The sequence below is a fragment of the Canis lupus genome, chromosome 15 (assembly GCF_003254725.2).
Source record: "Canis lupus dingo isolate Sandy chromosome 15, ASM325472v2, whole genome shotgun sequence".
NCBI classification, from domain to species: Eukaryota; Metazoa; Chordata; class Mammalia; order Carnivora; family Canidae; genus Canis; species Canis lupus.
The window spans coordinates 3,176,581-3,204,490 of NC_064257.1; the positions used below are offsets into that span (position 1 = coordinate 3,176,581).

The 27,910-nt window shown below is 58.2% G+C and overlaps 1 protein-coding gene across 2 annotated transcripts in view; it reads left to right on the plus strand.

Annotated features, from left to right (window-relative positions):
• Positions 1 to 27,008, plus strand: part of BMP8B (bone morphogenetic protein 8b) — a 38,499-nt gene extending 11,491 nt beyond the window's left edge. For both annotated transcript variants that reach the window (XM_049094320.1, XM_025419821.3), the window contains 6 exons: positions 5,978 to 6,167; positions 6,593 to 6,741; positions 13,625 to 13,819; positions 14,613 to 14,692; positions 15,166 to 15,276; positions 23,729 to 27,008. In XM_049094320.1, coding sequence (XP_048950277.1) covers positions 5,978 to 6,167; positions 6,593 to 6,741; positions 13,625 to 13,819; positions 14,613 to 14,692; positions 15,166 to 15,276; positions 23,729 to 23,878 — 875 coding nt within the window. In that variant the 3' untranslated portion in view covers positions 23,879 to 27,008. The remainder of the gene's footprint in view (positions 1 to 5,977; positions 6,168 to 6,592; positions 6,742 to 13,624; positions 13,820 to 14,612; positions 14,693 to 15,165; positions 15,277 to 23,728) is intronic.
• Positions 27,009 to 27,910: the final 902 nt, after the last annotated feature.

The following is a 27,910-nucleotide window of genomic DNA, read 5'->3' on the forward strand; positions in this document are numbered from 1 at the left end:
TATTGGTTTTTATTCATGGACATTTGCATTGTTTCTAGTTAAGGGTTATGAATAACAGGGCCCTGAACATGCACACATATTGTAGCTGTACTAAACCTGCATTTTAATCCTGACTGTGCCACTAGGGAGCTGTGAGATGGTACACAAGAGCTTTTTAAAGTCTTGGAACCTCATTTCCTCCCCTTTAAGACCAGGTGACGGGAATCCCTGGGTGGCTCAACAATTTAGCACCTGCCTTTGGCCTAAGGTGTGATCCTGGAGTCCTGGGATCGAGTCCCACGTCGGGCTCCCGGCATGGGGCGTGCTTCTTCCTCCTCTTGTGTCTCTGCCTCTCTCTTTCTCTCTTTATATCTATCATGAATGAATGAATGAATGAATGAATGAATGAATGAATAAATAAATAAATAAATAAATAAATAAATAAATAAATCTTTAGAAAAAGAAAAAAAGACCAGGTGACTAAGGCCTCACTCCCAGTGTTGTGTGAAACTGGGTGAAATGTCAGTGAGGCTAGCTGCGTGGCAGGTGTGCAGGGCAGATCGGCAAGGTTAAGGGAGGAGGAACACGGCAGGAGGCAGGGGCTGAGAGCAGGGGCAGGAGCCTGGGGGCAGGAGTTGGGTGGGCCAGAGCAGGGCTGCCCTCCCTGTCTTTGTGGAGGCCGACCATGGGTGCAGCATCTCCTGGCACTCCCGGGACCTCCAGTCCTCCCAGGGTCCTGCCTGGAGGAAGGTGGCTTCAGCAGGCATTCTGGGAGGGGGTGGGATTGACAGGAGAACCTCATTGACAGGTGACCCCCCCCATCCCAATATCGACCCCTAGAGGGAATCTAGGGCCACTCGTTTTATATCATCTTTAAATCTGAGAGAATGTGCCCGCCCCTGCCCACTGAGGGGGGCCCCTCCAGCGGTGAGGCCCGGGGCAAGGAGGTACACCCAGTCCACCTCCTCATGGGAACCCATTCCCCAAGGGAGAGAGGGCTGTGTCACTGTGACCACATCTTTCTGGAAAACTCCCACAGTTCGGTCCTCTCCCCGGGTTTGCACCAGGGAATAGTATCCTTGCTCAGTCTCCTTGGATCTATTTCTGGCCTTGAGAGACTTGATGTGGCCGAGTGTGCGGGTGTTCCCTTTTAATTTGGGGTCTAAAGCCATCTGAGGCCTGGACGGCGATCACGCGTGCGGAGCCATTTATGGAACGGCTTTTGAGAAAGTCAGTAATGAAAAGTGACTAAAAATACGTTAGAAATGCAGCCCTGGCCTCTGGGCAGCACTGAGATTTGTGGGTGGGAGGAAGCGGACCTGGTTCAGATGCAGACCTGGTGGGTGATCAGTTCTGCAGCTCGTCCATGGGCCTGCACCGGCCACGGAGGCCTGGGGGTTGATCCAGGTTGAAGGGGGCCCCTCAGCCCTGTCACTCGCAGGATGAGCCAGACGGACCCACGCCTCTGCTTCTGGGAGCCTGGGGAGCCTGCCCTCTGCCTCGGCAGCCCAGCCAGGCCGGGAACGGGGGCCAGTCCCACAGCAAAGTGGAAACACGGGTGGCCTCTGATGGAGACACACTGTGGCATGGAAGCCATTCCCAGGCCAGCAGGCTGCCCCGTGTCCTGGGGAGCGCGGCAGACACGTCCCCCTCTGGGCCCCCAGGGCACAAGGAGCTCAGGAAGGTCCACTGAGAGCCTCCTGTCTCCGGCCCACGTTGTGCGGTCCTACCCTCAGTTGCTCACCATCCAGAGGGGAACATGAACCAGAGATGGGGACCCCCGGGCCAGGAGAAAGGGAGAGGCCATTGATCGGTGTGGGTTCAGAGGAGGACAAGGGGCCTTGAGAGTGGCCTCAGAGGAGGGGAGCCTTCAGACCCAGCAGGATGGGGGCACTCAGGAGACGGGGCTTTTGGGGAGGGCCTAGAGGTGAGGGGGGGCAGCATTTGCATCCAGGAGGCCTAGGAGGCCATGAGGTTGGGCCAGGCCAGCTCAGGGGGAGCCTGGAGCCAGAGCTCGGGCTACTCCTGGGGGGCCCTATGGGGCTGGGGAAGGGTTTGAGGGCAGACAGGTCAGAAGATTCTGTTCTCTGAACAGCCACTTGGGGTGGCTTACTTTTGGTCAGAAACAAGACAGATTTAGGTCTTCTGAGTGACTCTGAATTTTGTCCAGGGCACAAATATAGCCACAGCTTTTGTTGGTATAAGACTGGTGGACTCAGGGTGTGGCATCTGGAGATGCAGCCTCAGACGCGGTAGGTCGGATGTGGATGGCGGTCACGGAGGGTGGAGGCCACCACCTCCCCACAGCAGGCCCTTCCCGAACGTGGGATCTGGAGGTTGGTTTATCAGAGACCAAGGAGAAGGCCGAGAGTCCTATTAGTACACGTTGGTGATTCATAATTGTTTCTGGTTCCGGAAGCTGCATTACAGTGATTCAGAAAGTAAATTCATTTGCTGCTTCTCCAGACAGAAGCTGGTTCAGTGTTTGATCATTCTGGGCAGCTTTTATAATTATGTAGAAAATAAACATTTAGCAGTGCCTGTTGTCTGGCCTGATGAATACTTTGTGTGTGGCCCTTCATATTCTGCCCATTTATCTTTGGGAATGGACATTCATAGGTAATTTTGCCGGGGTCCTTACTGCAAAAGGATATTGCCAAATTCCTCTCCAACTCATTCCTCCCAGCAATGTGGTAGGATATTTATGTCCGCTCTCACCTATTTCTCAAAGGCCATGCTGAGCATCCTCCGCAGTACCCTCTCCCCTTCCTCATTATTTTTGAGCCCATAACCCTCTATATTCCACTCACAATGTAAACAGCATCATCTGTCTTCCTTGTTTTTTTGCTGGTGGTGTTTCTGTTGTGTCTCCCCCCATTAAGACCATAAACCCCATCGGTGCAGAGACCTGACTTACTGTATTTCCAGTGCTCAGAACAGTCTCAGATGGAGGCGCCTGTGGGGCTCAGTCAGTTAAGCCTTTGCCTTAGGCTCGGGTCTAGATCCCAGGGCGTGGGATCGAGTCCTGCACCCGGCTCCTTGCTCAGCAGGGAACTTGCTTCTCCCTCTGCCTGCTGCTCCCTCTGCTTCTGCTCTTTTTCTCTGTCAAAAAAATAAAATCTTTAAAATAAAAAAGAACAGTCTCACATAGAGTAAGAACTTAATAAATTTGTTTATAAATTGAACCTGAAAAACTAATGAAAATTAAATGAGCAGATTAGGACATTTATTTAGAAAAAAATCATTCCAGATCTCCCCTTCCTCTCCTCCCCATGGCTTTGAAATTTCTGGCATGGCCTTCTGAGGGTGTCCTATCTTGGCACAAAGTAGGGAGATTGCAGTCAGGCTCCCCCAGAACTCCTGTTGAATGGCTGCTCCTCCCAGTGCGTTGCGTGGCTGTTCACCAAGCCCTTCCACGGCCTTGTGAGGAAAGCTGGGCAGTGCCCTTATTCCAAGTTCATGGAGGAGATGAGGCCATGAGGGGACATAGTACCTGGTTGGTGCAGGGTCTGGCCTGACCACTGCCAGAGTCCCCGGTAGTGCCCTGAGCTGCCCCTTTGGCTAAAACAGGCTTGGCCTGCACAGATAACAAGGGGGCATAGAGGTGCCCGGAAACACTTTCCCAGAAAACTAGCTTTTGGAAAACCTGTCTCCTAACTCAGAGCAACAGCCACTGAAAAGGGGGCGAATCTGTAGGTTACCTCTTCCCATCCTCCCAACTGACTGTCAGATAAAGGAGCTTTCTTTACCTGGTTCCACACTGCAGTAAATATCACTAATTTCTGATGAAAAACATGACTTTCCTGAGACTGTCCCTCCTCCCAGTGCTCGTCTGGGACAGCCAGGGTGGCAGTCTCCTGGCTGAACTGCTGGCCGGTTCATCAGTTTCACAAACCCACAGGGTGGAAGCTTGGAACTGGGTACCCCAGGCTCCCTTGACCCAGCGCATGTGGGCCCCCGGGTCAGCCAGGGAGGGAGGCCGCAGAGCGCGGTCCCCCTGTGGAGCTGGCAGGCTCAGGGTCGTTCTCTCAGTCCCCAGATCCAGCAGGATGTCAGCGTCGGGCCTGCAGACCGAGCTTGCCCAGGGTTCGGGGACCCGCCTGTCAGCCCCCAGCCCGGGGAGCAGATCCCTGCTGGCTGCTCTGGGAGGAGTCGGGAGGCCGCCCCCCAGCCACCCTCCTTCACTCTCTGTGCCACACCCTGTCACGGCCTATGGCCTCCACCTGTGTCGTCCTACACATCTGGGAGCCTCACAGCCAGGTGACAGAGGTGCTCCGTGTGGACCCTGAGTCCACAAAATGTCACCAAAGCTCTGCAAGTGTGGGTGTGAGCGTGTCTGTAGGGCGGAGGGGACACGTGTGTCCATATTCGTGGCACACGTCCTCGGTGAGGGTCCAGAGCCCTGCCCTCCACACTCTCTGGGCAGGCCCGCGTGGGAGGACCCGGATCCCACCCTGGGTCACACTGCCCCCTGGGCAGCCTGGCTCCTGGGTGGGCACGTGCTGCGCGCCCCCACCCTGTCAGAGGCTGGACGTCCCGTTCCTTCTGCTCCCGGGGCCGGGAGCCCATCTCCTCCTGTCATCGTGTGTGTCACGGTGACACTGGCCCGCCCTGCCCAGCTGCCTGCCTGTCCATCCCTGGACCCGGTCCCCACCGCGAGGCCAGGAAGTGCTCCCACATCCGCCTCCACCACCAGCCTGGTGACTTGTGGTCACTGAGCCCAGTAGCCAGAGAGCGTTTCTAAAAAGACTCACAGACATGTAATTAAAATCTCAGCGTCGGGGCTGGGGAAGGTGCTGGGCGGCTCCCGCCCCTGCCTTCCGGAAACACAGATTTGTGGCCTTTGAAAGTGACAGGAGGCTAAAGTAAGACGCTGCTAAATATACTGTCCTGGGCATTTCCGGGCAGCGGGGACATGTGGGCTTCAGTCGCCCCCCAGCCTCCTGTCCAGACACGCCAGCCCGGCCACCGGGCCCGCCTCGGCCCCCTCCAGCCTGTGCCTCACCTTCCCCTCCTCATCTGTCTTCCGCTCCCCTGCCTCCCAACCCACGTCGTGCCCCTGCTGCCCAGAACCCTGAACCCCACTGGCCAGAGGCACAGCCCGGGCCCCTAGGCCGGAATGCCAGCCCTCGGAGCCAGAGCACAGCCAGGCTCACCGCCCAGCCCCACCGCTGATCTGCGGGCGCCCCCACACCCACACCTGCGCCCACCAGGTCCCCTCTGCCTGGAATACCATCCCGCCACCTGCTCCACCCGACACGACTCTGTCCCGTCCTTCAAGGCCAGGGCAGGTGGCAGCTCCCCTGGGAAGCCTGCTCAGATCCCACCACGTCAGGGGACCGTCCAGCCTCCCCAGGACCTGACCAGGTGTCCCCAGGGGCGGTCGCTCATCCCTTGCTCTTCCTTGCTCCTGCCAAGTCTCCCCCTGGCCCTCCTTCCTCCTCTGCATTCTCCCCAGGCAGGACCTCCATCCTTTGGCCCTTTGCTGTGTCTCAAGGCTGTTGTTTGCCCTGCCTGTGCCGTCTGTGCCTCAGCCCTGTGTTCAGGCTGGCCCTTCCTTCTGCGGTGTCCTCCTCCCGGGACGCTGTGGCCCATGTGCCGTCACCCCATGGGGCCCAGCCCCAGTGTCAGCTGCAAACGCTCCCCTCCCCAGGCTCCCATGCACACACACTGGCCTCAGAAATGCACTCGGTTCTGTGCCTGCTCCTCTTCCCTGAAGAGGGATGTGGCCTCTGTTCATCCTGGGGTCCCAGAGCCAGCGGGGATGGGGCGGGGCCGGCTGGGTTTGGGGTTGGGGTCCAGAGGCGGAGGCTGCTCTTGCGGCACCACTGTGTGTGGGGCCCTGTGCAGAGCCGTCTCAGCCCCAGGAGGCAGGGCCTGGGAGCAGGCCCCCCTGCAGAGGAGGAGGGAGCCGTCCCCACCCAGGCCGCCAGGCCCCCGGTGCCCTCCCGGCTCTGCCCAGAACACAGGTGACCCGCAGCCCTGCTCTGTCTTACAGTGGAGCGTGACCGCACCCTGGGCCACCAGGAGCCCCACTGGAAGGAGTTCCACTTTGACCTGACCCAGATCCCGGAGGGGGAGGCGGTCACGGCCGCTGAGTTCCGGATTTACAAGCTGGCCAGCACCCACCTGCTCAACAGGACTCTGCACGTCAGCACGTTCGAGGTGGTCAGGGAGCAGTCCAACAGGTGCCTACCCTGCACCCGCCTCCCGATGAGCCTCTGTGGGTGTGTCTGGCCTGGCCGTGGAGGGGACGTTCCCCAGAGGACGGAGGGGAGCTTCCCGGGGGACACACCCTCAGAGACAGAAGGACACGTGGCCGGAGGCCTCGCGTCACCACGGGGAGAGGCCCAGCATTGGTCCTGCTGCAAATCCCTCCACTGCTGTCCTGGCTGTGGGACCGTGGGCTGGTCACTCAGCTCCTGAGCCTCAGTTTCCACGTCCCTACTGGGCACAGCAACACCTTCCCACAGTAGATACGGTGAGATGAGGCAGGCGAGGGGCCCAGCCCGAGCCAGGCAGGGTCGGTGCCCCACGAGTGGGCCCCAGGGTGGGGGCTGGAAACAAAAGCAGCTGTGCCGGCCCTCAGTTAATTGTTTTTTCGTGTCCACAGGGAGTCTGACTTGTTCTTTTTGGATCTTCAGACGCTCCGAGCTGGGGACGAGGGCTGGCTGGTGTTGGACGTGACAGCAGCCAGTGGCCGCTGGTTGTTGGGCCGGAACAAGGACCTGGGGCTCCGCCTCTATGTGGAAACGGAAGATGGTAAGGCTCAGGCCCGGGCAGCAGACCTCCTCCTGGGGGCTCCTCCGACGCTGCTGGCGGGAGGCGGCTGCGGCCCCTACCCCCCGCATCTGGCCCCAGAGGCCTGGCCCTTCTCAGCCCGGTGGCTGGGTGATAATCCCCTACCCCCTCTGGGGCCTCAGCGGGGCACAGAGGGTGAGGTTCCCACAGCGGAGGCCCCCACCACCACGGTCTCCCTCCTCTCCTTTTGCAGAACCATTTGAGTTGCTAAGAGAGAGTCCATGTTGTCCCTACCACGAGCGGCGTGAGCAGTGGGGAGTGTCCGTAGCGGCAGGGCCTCAGGGAAGGGATCACACCCTCAGACTCGGATCAGAGGGGCCTGGCTTTAAGTCCCAGCGCTGCAGCGCTCTCCCCCGGTGACCTCGGCAGGATGCTTCCCTGCCCAGTCTGTTTCCTCCTCTGTAGAACGAGGTTTCACGCCTGCGCTCATTCCCCAGCTAGCCAGGGAGAGCCTCCTTCGTGGGCAGCCGTGCAGAGGGAGAGGCCGAAGGCGGGCGCAGGATGGGCGTTTCTGGGCCACACACGGGGCTGCCGTGGCTGGAGCGGGCGGTCAGGGCGAGGTGGGGCAGGAGACTGACCGCTGGCGGGGCACACTGAGTGCGGGTGACGCGGGGCCCGGTGTTGGAGCCTTGACAGCTCGCTGTATTCCATAGCAGCGGAGGATGACAGGATCTGATTCCGGTTTTTAGAAAAGAGGCCTCTGAGACAGCCCCTCGAGGAGGGGTCCCTCCACCCCCGTAGGACTCCGCTTAGTGACTCGCTTCCCCGAAGTCCAGGAGGGCCGGGGTGGGGAAGTAGGTCCCAGAGGAGAAAGCTGACTGCAGGACCGCAGCAGGTGATCAACGCTCACAGGAATGTCACGTCCATCCTGTGTCCCCTTGACATGATGGCATGAGAAGGGCCCTCATCTCCTGGTCTTCCTCCCAAACCCAGAACCCCCTCTCACTGTGAGAGAGACGTCAGACAAACCAAGTTGCGGGACACACTACAGAACGTCTGACAAGTATTTCGCAACGTGTCGAGGTCATCACATACAGAGACGATCTGAGATACTGTAACAACCCACGGGGCCTGAGCAGTGGTAACAAGTGGATGGGACCCTGGAGGAGAAGAGGACATTGAGGAAGACGGATGAGGTCCGAACCCGTTGTGTTTAGCACAGCATCAGACAGCAACATCGGTTCATTAGTCGTGACAAATGCACCACGCAGACAAATGCCAACATTTCCTGGGGAAACTGGCTCTGGGCACCTGGGACTCTGCAGGGTCTTCGAAGTTTCTCTGTAAACGTCAGCTGTTGTAGACCACATGTATGCGACAGGCCCCGCCCCCGACATCAGCAGGGGGAGTAATCTGTGCGGGACAAGAGCCAAGTCAGACGCCCTGAGCCACACGTGTGCGGCGGGAGCAGACGGGCTTGTGGGCAGCAGCAGAAATGGAGAAAAGCGGGTGGAGGAGGAATCGGGGAAGGCGTGGATCCAGCCAGGGGCCATTTTAATCGAATCTTTTTTCTCCTGCCTGAGTAACAGTAGAGGAAGGGCAGGCTTGAGGGAGCAAACCAAGAGTGCTCTTTGGGTGATGTTATTGAGAGCCCTGGGGGACGTCAGATGGACCGTCATCCAGGACGGGTGAGTGCTGGAGGCACCCGTGTGGGAAGCGCTGACGTCTACGTGGGTTGAGAGCCATGGGCCTGGAGCAGGGCCTGGGAAGGGGATGGCCATGGAGAAGGAAGGGGACCGCCCAGAGCCCTGGGGCCTCTCACATGGAGAGAGCTGCCGAGGAGGGACCACATGATGCGTCTCCCATCCCACAGGGAGGTGGGCTGAAGAGGGCGGTCTTCCCACCAACCCCCAGACCCAGGGTCTGTCTCCCCTCAGTGACCTGTCGGGGCCTCCACAGGCACCACTCCCTCCCTGTGGGGCTGCAGGGTCCAGGGTCTGGGTCCCGCGTGCCTGGAAGCACGTGGCTTCTGGATCCCTCTGAGCATGAGGGGCTGGGACATGGGGGGAACCTGGTCCCGTGTCACTGCCCTGCCTGCCCTCCCTGCTCCTTGATGGGTGGTGGCGGTCTGTCCCTGACCTGGACCCGAGCCCGGAGGTGGAGCCCACAATGGCAGCCTTCTGGAGGCCCGTGGTGGCCCTGGGGTGCTGTGTCCCCGCCGGCCGCTTGGGGCCTGCGCTGGCCAAGACCAAGGGCGCCGTGTGCAGCCTGGTCACCAGCGATGATTCTCCTACACGGATCCCGCGGAGCTGGTGAGAGACACGAACCACAGGGCCAGGACCATGGTCGGCGGCTTAGGGCTCTGCAGGATTCCAGAACCTGTCAAGGCGCTGCTCAAGACGCGGGTCAGGGACTTGTGCATGGTCAGCAGCGACGTGGGGTGGACGACTTCGGGCCGGGCCTCTTACTGGGACCGAGCGGATCACCCGCAGCATCTGCTGCTACGTGGGGGAGAACTCGCTGTGCCAGAGCCAGTCCCTGTCGGGCGAGCGGGAGCTGGAGCTGCCAGCCCAGGGCTCCCTGGCCGAGCGCATCCGTGCGGGGGTGGCGGGTGCTGGGGTGCCCGCGTTCCACACGGCCTCCGGGACTGTGGTGCAGGAGGAGGCCCCCCACATCAGGTACGCGCCCTTCGGCAGCATCTCGATCACGGGCCAGCCCCGAGAGGTGAGGGAGTGTCACGGGAGCCACTGTCCTCTGCAGCGAGCCATCGCAGCCGGTTCTGCGGGCAGAAGGGTGGAAGGTCAACCCTGCAGGAAGCATCATGTTGGGAAGAAGCGCCAGGAATTCCACCGTGTCCATGTGCAAAGCTGCAGAAACCTCAGTGGTGGAGGTGGAAGAAATCGTGGGTATGGGGACGTTTGCCCCGGAAGCCATCCACGTTCCTAACGTTTATGTGGACCCAGAACACGGGGGGGAATATGAGAAAGGCAGTGAGCGGTGAAGCTGCAGACGGAGGAGGGTGAAGAGGCCGAGTCTGTCGGTGACCCCCAGGCCTGAATCCAACACGGGCAGCTCCGGAATTTGAGGAGGCGCGCACGCCGGTTTGGGCGTAGGAATCCCCCTCTGGCCAGCAGCTGCGTCAGCCTGGCTTGGACTGTCCTCTGCACGGGGACGGTCCTGGGCTTGGGTCCGTCTCCATTCAAAGATGAGGTGGGTGCAGATCCCGTCGCTGTGGGCAAGCGGACAGTCCGTGTTTTCCCTGGGGGCTGTTTTTCTCCAGCGATGACTGGTTTGCCATGATTCGAGGGGACACGTCCACCTCAGTGTCCCAGGAGCCACGTGGGATTCCTGGCGACTGGACGATACCTGGAAAGAAGGTGAGAGCATGGGGGTGCCGTGGATTTGGTGTCCACTCTCAGGACCGGAGTGGTGGCCCCGTGGACCACTGCACCAAGGACAGCGAACCCCAAGTCTGGGACAGGTGCACCTGCCACCGCCCGGGATGCGCCGTGTGGACCTGCTCACCGCCGGGAGGGCCGGGTGCGACGTGCACCGGACGTCCTGATGCTGATCGAGCTCTGGGACGACCTGACGGTGGACGAGGCAGCGGGCGGCCCCCCGCGTGTCACCACCTCGGACCCTCGCAGCACTGGCAGCCTCGCCCGGGAAGGAAGCCCTGCTCACAGAGGGCGCGTCTCGTCTGAGCCCGTTGGGGTTTCACCCAGAGGAGGTGAGCACAGCTGTGGGGCCAGGCGGCCCGAGCGGTGCTCCGGCGTCTCAGACTTGCTACCGCCGCACAGACTCTTCTCTCACGAGGGCTGTGGCTTCAGTTAAAAGCAAGGGGAGAGCGCAGCCGTTTGTCCTGTATGTTCTGTGGCTCCTGAGGAGGACTTGCTGGTCCCGGGGCCCCCGCGGCCTTCCTCCCTGTGATACTCCATGAAGTTCCCCGCAGCTCGGAGGAGCCCGCAGCAAGGCTTTCTGGGAAGGGCCTTCCCTGGCGACTGGGCCCCGAGATGTGGGGGGTGATGAGGAAGGAGCCCTCCCCCCCCATGCCCAGGGCCCCACTTTGCCAGCGCCGTGAAAAATGCACAAGCGTCAACGTGCATCGTGAGCAGGGGGTGCTGTCGGCGTGAGCTCGTCTTCCCGCGGCCCCTCTGACTTTTCCTCTGGGGCCTTTCATCTCGCTGCCAAATTCTGTTTCCCGGTAGCCTCCCCTCTTCCTCCCTGCTCGTTCTCCTCACGGCTAAATAGATGTCTCTGGAAGGACAGCGAGGCTGTGGAGCTGGGCCGGAGCCCGGGGGGTGCAGGGACAGGGCGGGGAGCGAGGTGCCTCCGTGGATGAACAGTCCAGCCTGTGCTGTCAGAGGCGGCGGCCTGTGGTAGGAGGGCTTCTAGAAGCAACCCTAGGCCCCTTCCGGGAGTTCTCATGTCCAGTCACGGGCGTCCTGTGTCACCCCGGGCACTCAGACCCCTGTGTCTGTCCTGGAGCGCTACACCTGCTGCTGTGCTGCTCCCCTAGAACCAGGAGAGGCTGTGGTGGCTTCATCCCGAACCCGCAGACTCACAGACCTAAGGGAACAGTGAGTTCATCTGCAGGCGTGTGTGCGTGCAAATGTGTGTGTGTGTGATGATGAGACCACAGCCTGGCGTGGAGCGCGGCACCCTCCCTCACGTCGCTGTGAGGCGCACACAGCCCTCAGGAGCATGTGGGCCAGGCCTGGGGAGTCTCGCGGGTGAAGGAAGGCCTGTGAGCGGCCTCCCTGGGGCCTCACCCTGAGGGGAGGCAGCCCCTGGAATGGAGGGGGGCCCTGCGCCCTGATGGGGCCGCCTGGGGGCGGGATGGATGGTGGGGCACCGTCTGGGGCGTCCGGGGAGGGGACCTGACGGTTGTCCAGCCGCCCCGTGGGGCAGGCCGGGCTTCCCGGGCGGCGCCGGCTAGAGGAGAGTAGGGCGCTGGAAGGGAGGAGGAGGGATGAGCCCCTTGTCCCCCCGTGACGGAGAATCCTAAGCAGAGGGACAGAAGCGGACCTGGGCCAGGGCTGGGACCATCCAGCTTTCAGCCCGGCACCCTGAGGGTCCCTCAGCGAGGCCCCCGGGTCACCCCCCCCCCGCCCCCCGCAGGCTGAGGTGGGCCGGAGAGTGCGGAAGGGCCTGCGCCCAGAGCAGGGGCCGCGATCCGGCAGGATTCATCCCGAGTGGAGCCTCTAACGGGTCCAGCGCACCTGTTTGTGGCGGTGAGGTCAGAGGTCAGTGTCCGGGTTGACTGGTTGTTGGAGCATCTTGGCCCGAGGACTCGGCCCGAAGCTCGGCCGTCTAGGGGCTCCCGTCGCCAGCAGAGCAGGACCGCGGTGGGGCGGGCGATGCCTTGACCTGCGCTGTGTCACGGCGAGTCGCGGGAGGGCCGCCGATGGCACAACGTGTGTGCTTGTGCGTGTGCACGTCTGCGTACTGTGTGCTCAACGCGTGTGTTTCTCTGCATACGTGGGGGGGAGTCAGGGTGGCCACCCCGAGGTGACGTGTCCCCGGAATGGAGCCGTTGGCTCTGCGTTACACGAAACATAAAATGGACTTAGTGTTCAGCTCCTGTCGTTTAACAAAATTCCTCAGGAAGAGAAAATGAAGGGGCCTGTGGCCACTCGTCTTTATCGCGAAAGCCAGCACGTACCCCACGTGCCTGGAGTGGAGCTAATATCCAAATATTATGTATATTTTCTCAAAGGAGTTTTATAGGCTTGAAATGCTCAGAGTGGAGACATCTTAACTGCAGTGACCATGTTTGGGTGAAAAAGTTGGAAAAAATGGAGACTATTACGGTGACTGTTGTGTAAAGCTTTGATTGACATGGAAACATTCCAGAAAAATGAAAATGCCGAAAAAAAAAATGAAAATGCCGAGTTGGAGTGGGGAGAGATTTCCGAGTGGTATTTTTCCTCCGAGGCCACTTTGCATTGCTGTTGTGTCACTTTGACAATTAAGAACCCAGGAGGCGAGTGGCCCAGTCGGTGGAGCGGCCAACTCTTGGGTTTGGCTCAGCTCGTGGTCTCAGGGTCCTGGGCCCGCGCCCCGCACAGCCCTGCGCCAGCGGGGAGTCTGCTTGAGAGGCTCCGTCCCTCTCCGCCTGCCCTTCCCCCCGCAAATAAATAAAAGATCTTTAAAAAGTCAGGAGGACATTTGGAAAGACAAGGGGCCCAGGGAGTCTTACTGGTGGAGGGGACGTTCCCAGGGTCGTGAGTGTTTCTCACGGCATCCTCGTCTCTAAGCAGCTATGGGATCAAATCCCATTTTCCCGGGTGTCCCTCTTCCTAGCCCGAGGCCCCCGTGTCCCTGCCCACAGCCTTTCCTCTCTTGTGACCCACAGACCTGGGGTTAACCCTGTAAGTGAGTAAGGACTGGGGTCAGACCGACGTGGGCTGGACCCCGGCCCTGGGCCTCTGGCCAGATGTCTGTGCCCCGCTGCCCTGTGTCCCGCCTGTGGGCCTCAGGGGACACTCAGCGCCCTGCTCTTGGCCGTGCCAGGCAGAGCAAGCCGTGGCTCCCACCTGGCGGCCGCCCCAGTCCCCTGGGTCACAGATCCATCGATCCCCCGAAAGCCTCGGGGCCCTCGGACGGAGGTGGGACCCGGGGTGCTGTGCGCCCCTGGCAGCCTGGCTCTGAGGCTTCCTGGGAAGCACGTGGTCCAGGGACGGTGGAGAGGCCTGAGGTCACCAGTGGGAGGAGCTCGAACGTGTAGAGGGTTCACCGGTGTCACAAACAGGGACCCTGTGGTGGCGAGGCCCCTCCGCCCCGTGCCCCTGGGACCGTGTCCTCCGGGTGGGGACACCGTGGAGGCCGTGGTGGAGGGTCCCCGCCGTCCCCGTGCGCCCCCCGCCCGCGAGTGACCGCCTCTCTCCTCTCTCCGTCCCAGGGCGCAGCGTGGATCCTGGCCTGGCCGGTCTGCTGGGGCGACGGGCGCCGCGCTCCAAGCAGCCTTTCCTGGTCACTTTTTTCAGGGCGAGCCCCGGTCCCGTCCGCGCCCCTCGGGCAGCGAGGCCCCTGAAGAGGAGGCCGCCGAAGAAAAGCAACGAGCTGCCGCACCCGAACCGCCTCCCAGGGATCTTCGGTGAGGTCCGGGGCGGGCCTGGGCCGGGCCGAGGACGAGGACGGCGGCGGGGACCGAACCCTCGGGGCCTCAGTGGCGTCAAGCCTGTGGTCACCCTCCAATGCTTGTCTGACACCTGCTTACCTCGTGGGCCCCGAGGACCGGCCACCGGCCTCCGTCCCCGCCTCCCAGGGGCGCCTTCTCTGCCCTCCCCTGGCACCAGGGCTTTTTCCAGAAGTCTCCCTTAGCTTCAGGTGCCCCTTCCTCCAGGCACTGGTGGCTCTCAGGTCCCCCCTGGGTCCCCCGAGGATCCACAGTTGTGTGTCCCACCAGGCTGAGCCGCTCAGGATCAGGGATGGGCCTGCCCTGCCCCTGCCCTCCTGCCCCCTTCCCTCCACGGGGGGTCACCCTTTGGCCTCCAGGAGCCCCTCCATTGGGTGGAATGGGTGTGGCAGGAGAGGTGGGGTGAGGTCAGGAGGGGTCTCTGCAGAAAAGCAGGAGCCACCTGTGGCCCAGGGTCCCCTGGCTGTTTACGGGAGCATCGCGGGGCCGCAGTCGGAAGTCAGGGGAGGCTCTGAGCAAGTGCAGGGTTGCCCTGCAGCGATCGGGAGCCACCTGCAGCCGGCGAAGGCTCTCGAGCTGGGTCATGGCACCAGCACCGCTGCAGGATGGGCTTCAGGACACCAGGGCATTGGTTTCACTTCATTCATTTATTCAACAAATGTGCCCGGTAGGGTGTCCCCGCCCTGGGAGCTCCCTGTGGTGGCTGCCCGGAGCAGGAACCCCAGGAAAGCCCCTGCTTCTGTCCCTGCAGATGACGTTCATGGCACCGATGGCCGGCAGGTGTGCCGGCGGCACGAGCTCTACGTCAGCTTCCAGGACCTGGGCTGGCTGGTTAGTTCCGATTCGCCTCCTTTGCTTAAATGACCGTCCCCACCCGAAGATCCTAAGTGTGCCCCCGGGGGGAGGTCCCATTACGGTGACTTTAATTTTCTTGTGCGTTAGGTTCTGATGTGTTTTCTGAAGGGAGAATGTCTTAGTGTGAGGAGGTGCTTTGGGGTAAACCCGGGAAACGGGGACAGTCTGAATCCTCAGCCATGAAACGTCAGCTCTGCAACAGGGAAACAGAGGCTGGGGCTGCAGCTGCAGGAGGCGTGGGCACCGGGGGACAGGGCTGTGCCCGCCCCCTGCCGGGCCTGCTGGTGGTGCCTCCTGGGGGAGCCTGCCTGGAGGGAGCCGAGGGTCGGCAGCCTGGCCTGGGGCTGCGGGAGGGGAAGGGGCGGCCCCGAGTCATGCCGCGCCGGGTGCTAGATTCGGGGCTCAGGAGGGGGCATCCGCTGGGACTCACCTCTCCCATTACCCCCCAGGATTGGGTCATCGCCCCCCAGGGCTACTCAGCCTATTACTGTGAGGGCGAGTGCTCCTTCCCGCTGGACTCGTGCATGAACGCCACCAACCACGCCATCCTGCAGTCCCTGGTCAGTACCGCGTCCGTCCTGCCCGGACCCACGGGGCGGGGGCTCGCAGCGCCGGGTGGGTGGCAGCCCCGGGTGTCGGGGAGGCTCTGTGCACAGGAGCTTCCCTGCGTGCACGAGCAGTTCCGGGCTCACGCCTGTTCAGGAGCCGGTGCCTGGGTGGCCGAGCTGTGTGTGCACCTGCACCCGCACACACCCGACTTACCCTGACTGCTGGCGCGCCCCCACCTCTGTGCGCTACACACGCGACTTACACGACCTGCTCTCTTGTGGTCAGACGCACGGCACACACAGCAGACGTGCGTCCCGCCTGGGTCCCTGTGTGCTCTGAGCACACGCACCACCGTGTCGCCGGCGTGCTCAGCCTCCTGTGGCACAGACGTACGCGGGGTGAGCGACGGGCGTGTGCATTGGGCCTCCCGCCGCATGTGTACGGGGCCGGGTGACGGGTGCCCCGCTGAGCTGCTGGGCCTCGGCCCCTTCTGTTACCTCCCCGTCGGCTCTTTGTCCTGCTCCTTTGGCGCTTGGTGTTTCCCACAGGTGCTGTGGCTCCCGTGCTGGGGGCTGGGGGCGGGGGGCGGGGGGCGGGGGGCAGCCTCAGAGCTGGAAGATCGCCCCTGGGAGGGGCGTTGTCGCTGCCGCTTGTCGCTTCGGGTAAATCTGGGATCGTCAGACTTCCAGTTTCGTTTTTCTCTTTCACGATGCTTTGGCTCCTAGGGCGGTTTTGTGGTTCCATATAAATTCTGGGATTGTTCTCGTTCTGTCACAAGTGCTCCGGGTGTAATGATAGGGATTGCGTTAGGCCGCGTCTACCCTGGGAGGCGCGGCGGCTCTAACAGTACCGCTTCTCTCAGCCACTGAGCCTGGGGATCTGCCCGTTTGTGTCATCTCCACTTTCTTTCATGATTGTTTTATAGTTTTCGGGGTATTGGTCTTTCACCTCCTTGGTTAAGTTTAGTCTTTGGTGTTTTATTATTTTTGCTGCAACTGTAAATGGGTGTAAACTGGTGTAAACTGTAAAAGAAACTCTTTGTTTTCTTATTTCCTCTTTCCGCTGCTTCTATTTAGTGTATACAAATCCCACATTTCTGTATTTTGATTTTGTAGCCTGTGACATTACTGGATTCATTTATCAATTCTAGCAGGTTTTTTGGTGGCGTCTCTAACGTTTTCTACATATAGTATCATGTTATCTGCAAACAGTGAAAATTTTTCTTCTTTCTTACTGATCTGGTTGCCTTTGTTTCCCTTTTTCTTGTCTGATTGCTGTGGTTATGACTTCCGGTGTTAGGTCGAATAAAAGTAGCGCAGGGGCATCCTTCCCTTGTTCCTGACCTTACGAAAATCTCTGGTTTTCAGCATTGAGTATGATGTTCACTCTGGGTTTTTCATATAAGGCTTTTATTTTTGAGGTTATGTTCCCTCTAAACCTACTTTCCTGAGTTGTTTTTTTTTTTTTTTTTTCATGAATGGATGTTGTACTTTGTCAAATGTGTTTTCTGCAACTTTTGAAACGGTTATATGGTTTTGGTTCTTTCTCTTATTCATGTATCAGATTGACTTATTTGTAATTATTGAACAACCATTGCATCCCAGGAATAAATCCCACTTGATCATCGTGAATAATTTTTTAATGTATTGTTGGATTCAGTTTGCTAGTATTTCGTTGAGGACTTTGCATGTGTATTCATCAGCAATGTTGGCCTCAGTTCTCTTTACTTGCAGTGTCTTTAGCTATGGTATCGGTGCGATGCTGGCCTTGTAGAATGAATTGGGAAGTTTTCCTTCCACTCTTGTTTTAGGAACAGTTTGAGAATAGGTGTAACTCCTTTTTTTAATGTTTGGTAGAATTCGCCTGTGAAGCCACCCGGTCCTGGACTTTGTTTCTTGGGAGCTTTTGATACTGATTCCATTTCTTTGCTGGTAATTGATCTGTTCAAATTTTCTTTCTTCCCTCTTCTAGTTTTGGTAGATTATGTTTCTAGGAATGTATTCATTTCTTGTTGCCCAGTTTGCTGCCGTATAATTTTCATAATACTCTTCTATTATAATCTTTTATATATTTTTTTTATTTTTATTTATTTATGATAGTCACACACAGAAAGAGAGAGAGAGAGGCAGAGACACAGGCAGAGGGAGAAGCAGGCCCCATGCACCGGGAGCCCGACGTGGGATTCGATCCCGGGTCTCCAGGATCGCGCCCTGGGCCAAAGGCAGGCCCAAACCGCTGCGCCACCCAGGGATCCCGATCTTTTATATTTCTGCAGTGCTATTTCTCCTCTTCACTTCTGATTTTGAGTCCTCTCTCTCTCTCGCTCTTTTTTTTTTTTTTTTTTTTTTGAGCCTGACTAAATGTTCACCAATTTTATTGATCTTTTCAAAGAACTAGTTCCTGGTTTCCTGATTTCATCGATGCTCTATTATTGGTTTTGTTTTTTAAGTAATCTCTGCACCCAAAATGGAGTTCAAACTCATGACCCCAGGATCAAGAGTCCCATGTTCCACCAACTGAGCCATCCAGGTGCCTTGGTCTCTTTTTTTATTTTTTGTTTCTGTTTCATTTATTTCTGTTCTCATCTTTATTATTTCTGTCCTCCTGCTGATTTTGTTCTTTTTCTAACTCCTTTAGCTGTGAGATAAGGTTATTTGAGATTTTTTTGCTTTTTGAGGTAGGCCTGTGTTGCTATAAAATTCCTTCTTTGGACAGCTTTTGCTGCATCCCAAGGATTTGGGACAATTGTGCTTTCATTTTCATTAGTTTTTTTTCCATATATTTTTAAATTTTACTCTTTGATTTCTTGGTTGACCTATTCATTTTTTGATAGCATGTTATTTAACCTCCATGTATTCGTGCTCTTTCCAGACTCTTTCTTGTGTTGGGTTTCTAGTTCTGTAATATTATGGTTAGAAAAGATGCATGGTATGACTTTAATCTTTTGTAATTTATTGAAACTAGTTTTGTGGACTCATATGTGATCTGTTCTGGAAGGTGTTCCATATGCACTTGTAAAGTGTATATTCTTTTTTTTTTTTAATGATTTTATTCATTTATTCATGAGAGATACACAGAGAGAGGCAGAGACACAGGCAGAGGGAGAAGCAGGCTCCATGCAGGGAGCCCGATGTGGGCCTCAATCCTGGGACTCCAGGATCATGCTCTGGGCCCAAGTCAGGTGCCAAACCACCGAGCCACCCAGGGATCCCATAAAGTGTATATTCTTACGATGGAATGTTCTGAATATATGTTAAAATCATCTGGTCAGATGTGTCATTCAAAGACACTGTTTTCTTGTTGATTTTGTTTGGACGATCTATCTGTTGATGTAACTAGGGTGTTAAAGTCCCCTGTTATTACTGTATTACTGTCAGTTTACTACGTGTTTGTTATTACTGTTTTATGTATATGAGTGCTCCCATGTTGGGTGTATAAATATTTACAATTGTTAGAGCTTCTTGTTGGATTGTTCCCTTTATGATTATATAGTGTCATTCTCTGTCTCTTGTGGTCTTTAAAGTCTGTTTTGTCCCATGTCCTGGCTTCATTATCGTGTCTGTCTGCACGGTAAATGTTTCTCCACCCTTTCACCTTCAGTCTGCAGGTGTCTCACCATCTGAAATGGGTGTGTTACGTGGGCAGCGTATAGATGGGTCTTTTTTTGTTTTGTATCCGTTCTATTACCCAGTGTTTTTGATTGGGGCATTTAGTCCGTTTACATTCAAAGTAATTATTGATAGGGACGTACATGTTGCCATTTTGTTTTATTTGCCATTCCATTGTGGTTGTTTTTGTATGTCTTCTGTTCCTTTCCTCCCTTGCTCTCTACTCTCATGTCTAGTGCAGACTTTTTTTAGTAATATATGTGGCTACCTTGCCCTTTCATTTTTGCACACCTATTCCTGGCTTTTGATTTGTGGTTACCGTTGGGTTTGTACCTAACATTTTCTGCTTAGAGCAGTCTATATTAAGTTGATGGTTGTTTAAGATGAACCCATTCTTTACTCTTCTCCCCCCACCTCATCATTTAGGTATATGGTGTCATGCTTTACATCCTTTTATTTTGTGAGTCCTTTGGCTGATTTTTATAAACATACTTATTTTTACTGCTGTTGTGCTTCCTACTTGTCTTAATCTTACTTATGATCTTTTCTTTCCACTAGAAAAATCTCCTTTAACACTTCTTGTAGGGCTGATTAGTGGTCATGAATTCCTTTAACTTTTGTTTTCTGGGAAGTACTTTATCTGTCCTTCTATTCTGAGTGGTAGCCTTGTTGGACAGAGTTGTCCTGGCTACAGCTTTTTTCCTTTCAGCACTTTGAATATATCATGCCACTCCCTTCTGGCCTGCAGTGTTTCTGCTGAAAACTCAGCTGATTGCCTTCTAGGGTTCCCCTGTATGTGCTGTTGGGTGTTTTTTTGTTTTGTTTTGTTTTGTTTTGTAAATCCCCTCTTGGTGCTTACATTCTCTGTAGCACTCCTTTTTGCCATTTTGATTACTGTGTGTCTTGGAGCAGATCTCCTTGGGTTGATCTGGTTCCAGGATCTACCTCTTGAATCTGGATTTCTGTTTCCTTCCTCCTATTTCTTCAGCTGTTATTTCCTCAAATAAATATTCTGCCCCTTTTCTCTCTCTTCTCATTCTGGGATCCCTGTGATGAGGATGTTAAATGCTTGATGGTGTTGCTGAGTTCCTTAAATCTATTCTCATTCTGCGTAATTTTCCCCTCTCTCATCTGGTGATCTTGATTACTTTCCTTTTTTTTTTTTAAGATATTTATTTATTTATTTATTTATTTATTTATTTATTTATTTATTTATTTATGAGAGACACAGAGAGAACAGCAGAGACATAGGCAGAAGGAGAAGCAGGCTCCCTACAGGGAGCCTGATGTGGGATTTGATCCTGGACCCCGGGATAATGACCTGAGCCAAAGGCAGATGCTCAATCACTGAGCCACCCAGGTGCCCCCCTGATTACTTTCCATTACTCTGATTCCTCCAGCCTACTCTTTATTCTATCGTGTGTGTGTGTGTTAAGATTTATTTATTTGACAGAGAGATGAAGAGCATGAGGGGGACAGAGGGAGAGAATCTCCAGCAGACTGCACACCAAGCAGGAGTCCGATGCAGGACTCGATCCCATGACTCACCTGAGCCAAAACTAGAATCAGACACTTAAGCCCCTGAGCTACCCAGGCGCCCCTCCAGTGTGTTTTAAATCGCATTTATGGTGTTCCTCATCTCTGACTGGTCGTTTTTTTTCTCTTTAAGGGTCTCACTGACATCCTCCACTCTTTTCACATACGGTATCATTGTGGTCATTCCTTTAAAATCTCGAGCAGGTATATTGCTGACGTTTCTCTTAGGTGTCTTGCTGTGATTGTGTCTTGTTCTTTCATCTGGAATGTACTGTCTCCTGATTCTAACTCTCCATGTCTGTCTCTGTGTGTGAGGAAGGTCAGCTACGTCTCCGGCTCTTAAAGGCAGCGGCCTCCTGAAGCCGAGGTCCTGTAGTGCCCTGCAGCGGTGCCCCCGTTCACCGGAACCAGTCTTCAGGGGCGTCTCCTCTGTGTGTGTATAGTCGTCCTTCCCTCTCCCCAGGGCAGGAGTCCCAAGGAGCCCTGGTGGGGCTGCTTGCTGCTGCTGGGCTAGCGTGCCACCTCGAAGGGGCTCAGCCCACCGTGTAGTGGGGGGGGGTGGGCACACAGTGTTTGCAGGTGTGTGCGCCGGTCCCCTGCTGGAGGGCAGCCGCTGCTGCAGGGCCCGAGCCGGGGGCGTGGCCGGAGCAGCTTGGGCGGTGGGGAGTTGCTCGGGGAGCTGCTGGCAGCAAGGCCTGCGGGAGGGGCCCCTGGAGGGGGGCAGGGCTGCAGGGAGGGGTGGAGAGGTGGGCGGGGCCTCGGGGGTGCTGGTTCCCACGGGGTGCTGGGGGGCTGGGGGGGAAGGCTCCTCGGCCCCTGGGTGCCCTGGGGTCTCTGGGCTGTGCTCTGGGAGGGTGAGCAGCTCCCGACTCAGGTGGGGCCCCAGGCGGGGTGGCTACTCCCGCCACCCCCCTCCCCTGCCCAGCCAGGCTGCTGCTGGCCCACGGGCCGCTGGAAGTGCTCAGGTCCTAAGGACCCCGAAATCCAGCCCCTCTGGGTTTCAACACTGGCCGCCAGGGGCTGTGCCTTCCCAGGGCTCCTGGTGAGGGTCCGCCCCCTCCGCCCCCTTCTGGGCCCTTCTCTCTGCCTTGGGCCGTGGAGTCGTCTCTGGGTCAGTCTGTGCGTCCCTCACCCTCGGGGGTGCCCGGCTGTGTGCGGGGACCAGGAGCTCTGGGGGGCGTCTGCTACCAACGCGGCACCCCAAGGCTTACGTGGTACTGACTCGGGGTGGACACCTCCTAGAAGGTGGACCTGGACTCCTAACTCCTGTGTCCCCAAGCCTGTCTGGGAGCTCCAGGGGCGAGGAGACGCAGCACCGCGGGGGCTCTGGCTCGGTGGTAACCGCCTTCCCACGTCAGGCGGGGCCTGCCCCCTCCCGCCCCCCAGGAGCCGCCTTCTGCCCGGAGCTCAGTGGGATGAGGAGCTCAGTGGGATGAGGCACGTGAGCCCCAGCTGCCCTTTACGCACCTGCTTCCTGCTCCTCCAGGGGCTCAAGGGCGTGCGGCCCGAGGGGCCCCTGCAGCTCCCAAGTCCGGCTGGCTGGCTGGGTGGGCTCGGGCGGCAGGTGACGTCGGGGGTCAGGGGCCGCTCACGGGGCCCTTGGGTCCCGCCTGAAGGGCCAGGTGGGTGGACTTAATCCCTTGTCCAGGGACAAGCAGGTGCAAAGTGCCACCGCCTGCCTTGCTCTCTGGAAGTGCTGCTCTGGCTGCAGCGCAGAAGGACGGGGCGGGGCGGGGCAGGCAGGGTGCCAGCGGGGGGCTGCGGTGGCCACCGCCAGGGTGTGGGGTACAGGGCAGAGGCAGGGCGGCCCTCGGGAGGGGCAGGGAGTGGGGCACCTGGGGTCTGCAGGTGAGCCCGTTGGGCTGGAGGGCTGTACTGACCCCGAGGTCCTGGGTGCCGACTGGAATATTCCCCGTGTCCCCTTCCCTCCCCACGGAGTCCGTGAGAGCAGGGACCAGGTTGGGACATCCTCTGTGCCCCGATCCCGGTGGGGCTGGCGTGAGGCCTGTGTCCTGGATATGCTGGTGTGGGGAACGAGCAGAGAGCCGTTGTACCCCCTTGGCAGGGGCGTGACTTGTACCCAGAGCGGCCCAGCCAGTGACAGACCCTGTGACCTGCTCCCCCAGGGCCCACACCAAGCTAAGTGGGCTGGCACCACGGCCTCCACAGCCCCTGGTCTGGACCCAGATGGGACAAAGGCCTGTCTTTCTGTCCGTCATCTGCGGGGAGTCTCAGGCCGCGCCCGGCGGCGCCCGACGTCCCCCCAGCCCCAGCTCAGGAGCGGCCCTCGCAGGTTTCCTGCCCACAGAGCCCCGCGGCTGCTGCAGGGGGGCCGTGTCCCCTGGTTTCTGTCCCGTGGGCCTACGGACACCAAGCCCAGCCATGGCGCGTGGAGGTGGGGACGTTGGGGGCAGTGGCAGCCGCGTCCCCGCCAGGCTGGGCCTTCGCGAGGCTGCTGGGCCCCGAGCAACCAGCGTCCTTCCGCAGGCGGCTCCGCGCTGGGCCTACGGGGCCAAGACCGGGCCGGGGGGGGGGGGGGGGGGGGGCGGGGGCCAGGCTGCCGGTGGGCCCCCCACCAGACGGCTTCGTCCGGGTCCCGCTCGGCGCCCCTGCCAGGGCTGGAGGCCGGGGCTGCGGGGAGGCCGCCTCACCCGTGCAGCCTCCCCCCCAGGCCCCCTGCATGTGGCCCCTGCCCGGCCGCTGGCGCTGCAGCCCGTCCTCTCGGTGCAGCGCGTTATTTTTTCGGAGGCTGAAAGGCCACTGCCCTGGGCTCGTTCCTGGCAGCAGGGCCGGGGCGGGGGGGGGCAAGAGGTCAGTGCGCTGGGCCCAGGTCCCACCGCCCCGCGCGGAGCCTTGTGCCACCCCCGGGTCCCGGGCCTCAGTCCTGGTCTGTCCAGGACAGTCGTGGCCTTAGAGGTGGGCTCCAGGGTGGGAAGCGCTTTGCGGGAGAAGCGCGTTGCACACCCCAGGGGCGGGCCTAGGCTGCTGGGCCGTCTCCAGGCCTGTGACCATCACCAGCTCGCACGTGGGAGGGAGACAGACCACGAACGGCTAAGGGGGGGGCACATCACAGAGGCACAGAGGGGGGCATGGAGGGCACCTGGAGGGGCACCGTGTGCTGGGCTGTCCCGTCTGAGGGGAGCCGGCCGGGGCCCAGGGGGTGCCCTGAGGGCAGTGGGGCGGGGAAGGGGCGACGGGGACAGGGTGGGGCACGTCTCCACATCAGCACCCGCCTCGGCTGCAGGTGGGGAGGGCGCAGGGGGTGGGCGCTCGGGGAAGCCCCGTGTTCATGCCTCTGCCTGCCGCCCCGTCTGGCCAGGTGCACCTGATGAAGCCGGATGCGGTCCCCAAGGCGTGCTGTGCCCCCACCAAGCTGAGCGCCACCTCCGTGCTCTACTACGACAGCAGCAACAACGTCATCCTGCGCAAGCACCGCAACATGGTGGTCAGGGCGTGCGGCTGCCACTGAGGTGCTGCCCACCCCCTGTGCCTCCTGCCTGCGTCCCCCCACTCCGGAGGCAGGGAACCCTGTAACCCAGCCTGGTCCTCAGATCAACATATGTATGCTCCCCTCGCCTTCCTGCCCGGGCTGGATCTTCTCCAGGCCTCTGCATCCTTCCCTGCCTGCGGTTTGTGACAGTCCTTTGGCCTCCAGGCCTGGTGGTCTGAGTCATCAAGTAGGTTCTCTCCCAGCCTCCTCCACAAGCACATCCTGACCAGCATTTTGGGTTGAAACCGAAGTCCTGTCTGAGGACCTACCCATGCAGGGTGGTCTGCGGTAAATAGGCACCTAGGGCTCAGGGTGGCTACCTCCGGGTCTTCACTGTCCATTTCAGGGCTTGGTATGTGTAGACAGGGTCTGGTCCACCTCCGGTTGCCTGCCCCTCCCTGGCGCTTTCTTTTTTTTTTTTTTTTTTTTTGTTAGAATGTGGACTTGCCCTCGTTGTGTAGTTGTGGGTCTGAATTACAGCCCGCTGGCCACAGGCATGTGGGTCAACTCGAGGAAGAGTTGAATGAACAACATGGTGTAGGACAAAGGCCGATGGCACTTGTCTCCCCCTCCCGTCTTCCTGTCTTGATCTGCCTCTGCCATCTGGGGAAGGGGTACAGGGCATGGACGTTTGGCCTTTGTAGGAACAAAACATTTGGACGGTTTTGTTCGCCTGCCTGTCCCCATGCTGAGCCACGAGCAGCTCAGCCCCATGGGAAGCTCCGTATTGAGCCTATCCGGTGATACGTCAGGTGGCCTGAGATGACAGTGCTCAGCACACGTGATGTGATTTCCCTTTGGCGTGGCAAACACCAATCATCAATCCTGATATTTTTTTCTTCCAAATCTGTATAGAATTCTAAAATGACGCATACTGGAGTCCCCTGCAGCCACTGCCAGCAGATCAAAGTTGACATGTTAAGTGGAAACTGTTTGCCATCTTGTGCAGGCCAGGGGGCAATCCGCTTCACCCAGAGCAGTGCACCTGGGACCCCGGGCAGCCTGCGGCCAGGGCACGGCCTCCCAGCCCCCGCTATGGCCAGAAGTTGTCACCATAATCTGCACCACCCTGTGTGCCCAGGAGTGCTGTCCTCTACCTTGGGACCTGTGAGCCAGGGCGCGACAGGCAGTAATTAGGGGCCCGGGCGGGGCGCTCCCGGAAACCGCTCCTCTGCCTGGAGCCGCTGCCAAGCCTGTAATTTCCCTGCTCAGCCCAGTCCAGCTGCCTGGGCCTGTCCCCCCCACCCCCCCCAGGCCCAGCGGGGCGGAGGCAGAAGCACCATGTACCCCTGGGGCACATCCCCAGTCACCCCGCCCCCAGAGGAGGGGCCCCAGGACCACAGGTGTGGAGGCCAGGCCCTGCTGGGGGACAAAAGCCCCTCCACAGGGACCTGGGGGTACAGGAGCAGACGCAGATTGTGCCTGGACTGTGTGCTAGGGGGTGAGCTCCCTGTCAGTATAAGGACCTAAACTCTGGTCCAGATGTGAGGCAACCAGACTTGGAGCCTCCTTTGGGCTTCACTTTCCCACCTGTACCTGTGGGCACTGGGCCTTCCGCCAGGAACGTGTCTAACCCTTTCTCACCCTGCACGCGGAGACAGCCTCATGACCCTGGACTCGGGGCTCAGGTGGCGGTCACAGATCGGCTGGTAGGACAGGAACCTGTTTGCCATTCGAGTCCTCAGCTGACACTTGTCTTCCTAACATCAAGGATTGTCTTTCAGGCAAATGTAAATTTGAAATCAGCCAATTATTTCAACAGTTTTTTACTTCCCCTGGTAGCCAGCACCCAGTGGCGGCCTGGCACAGCCAGCGGTGTGCCAGGGGTGTCTGTCAAAACCTCCTGTTCGGCAGCACAGCACGAGCGCCTGGAGCTAAGTCTCCCTGCGCATGCACAACTGAAAAGCTTTCGCCTGGCTCCCTGGGTGCCGCTCGCAGAACCTCTGCAGCCCGCGCAGTCTCTAAATGAGATCCAACAGGAACTGCCCCGAGCAGGACGCAATCGTGAGTGGACACAAAGCCTGTGCGTCTCCCTCTGTTTATTGCACGGTGTGGCACGCGCTCGCTGCGTGCGTTCTGTTCCCAGTTGTCAGTTTGCTGAGCCTAGGACGGCAGCCGAGGGAGCGGCCCAGATGCCGCCCTTTCCCTTCCTCTTGCTCAGGCCGTGGCTTGTGTACCTGGTTGCACGGGACTGAAGGCTACGCACAGGGGGACAGTCAGGCCCGTGGACAGCCACGAGGAGTCCGTGACTGCTGCCAGGAAAAGGCTGAGGAGAAAGGTACAGCAGCCTCGGTTTGGGGAGCACGAGGCTGGCCTCGAGGCCTTGTCGGCACATTTCTGCTCTAAGGTTTTCTAAATTGGGGAAGTAACTTGTTCTGGAAAAATCCAGAAACAGGAAAAGAGGCCACATAGCAAGAGGACAGAGGTGTGGAGTCAGATGGGTCTGAATCTTGGTTTTTCTTCTGCGGAGCAGGATCTTGGTTCCTTCCTTCCAAGCGAGTGTGAAGATCACATTTAGGACAAGGTGTCCCACGTAAACACTTAGCAACTGGAACTTGCTGGCATTACCACAAGGAATTTGCTGACTGCTTAGCCCTTTCTGTGCTTGTCCACTAAACCTCCTCTCAGAAAATGTTCTGCAGATGCTTTTTCCTACAAAATCTACACCCTGCGATCCACGGAGGGAGGACTTTGTGTTCTCACCGCTCTCAAGGCCTCAGGAAAGTGTCTGGTTATGGCCAGGCTGGGAATCGCCCCCAGTGCTCCCAGAGGCAGGGGGAGCCCACCAGCCTGCTGAAGGCACAAGCCTTGCCCCATCTGTTGAAAAACGGATTTTTAACTTATCACAAAAATAATGCAGTTTTGGAGGAAAAATTAGGAAAAAATACAACTGAAGTCACCACAGTTGTATGACTCAGATAAACGCAGTATCTGGATGAATTTATTTCTAGGCTTTTCTCTTAAGATACACGCATAGAGATGTTTACATATTATAGATGTTTTTACAAAATTGGGATCATACTGTATTATATGGATTGCTTTCAAATATGCCTTTCCCACTTTATTATGCCGTAAAAATTCTCCTGTTGATAAATATTTTTTGAAAACATGGCTTTCTAGGTCGTTTATACCCGAAGCTGACAAGACTGTCCACAACTCCAACACAGGTCCCTAATCCCTTGGGGGGTTGCTGAGGCTGTCGTGACTGTGACATAGAGCCCGCAGCCCCTGGAGGTAGATGTGCGGTCAGAGCGGGAGCTCGCGTAGCCACGGGCCCGACCTCAGGGCCACAGCCCGAGGAGTTAGCGCACCGGCAACCCCCGGCCCTGTCTGCCGCAGTGGAGCAGTGTGCGCAGACTGGAGGCCACCTCGGACGGGGGCAGGCCGACCCAGGGAGGCACTCTGTCCTTTGGACCACACAAGGCCGCGTGGCACCCTTAGGTCCACTTCTGATGGGCCGGAGCCTTTCCAAGCAACAGAGGTTTGGGTGTGCCGTGGTGGCTGAACTGGGCAGCCAGGCCACTGCACCCCAGGGTGCAGAGCCAAACAGTCTCTGTTCCTTCCAGGCTCATTATAGGGACCATGACCCAGGTATCCCCCCGGGGCCTTGGGCCCCCTGCCATAGACTGAGGCTAGAGCCCAGTAAACCGAGCAGGCCGAGCTTCCTCTCCCGGTGCTGCCATGTTTTGGGTGACCTTTGCAGCCTGTCACCTGGGCCATGGTTTCCCCTCTGTATAGGGTTCTGCTCTGGATAGAGTAATAACGCCTGTGGACACTCCAGAGCGAACCAGGGGGCACGCTGGTGCCCAGTGGGTGTTACCAGGGAAGAACAGAAAGCAGCAAGGTCATTGTCACAGAAGCCAGCGCCCTCTTGGGAGGTGGGCCATGCTGTGCCCTGCATACACATGCCTTCCTGGGGACTGACCTGTGATGGCCATAGTTAGCCCTCAGAGTGGGGGCCTGTGCTTTAAGGGAAGGTCTCTTTTGGGAGCTCCATGGGGTCAAGGGTCA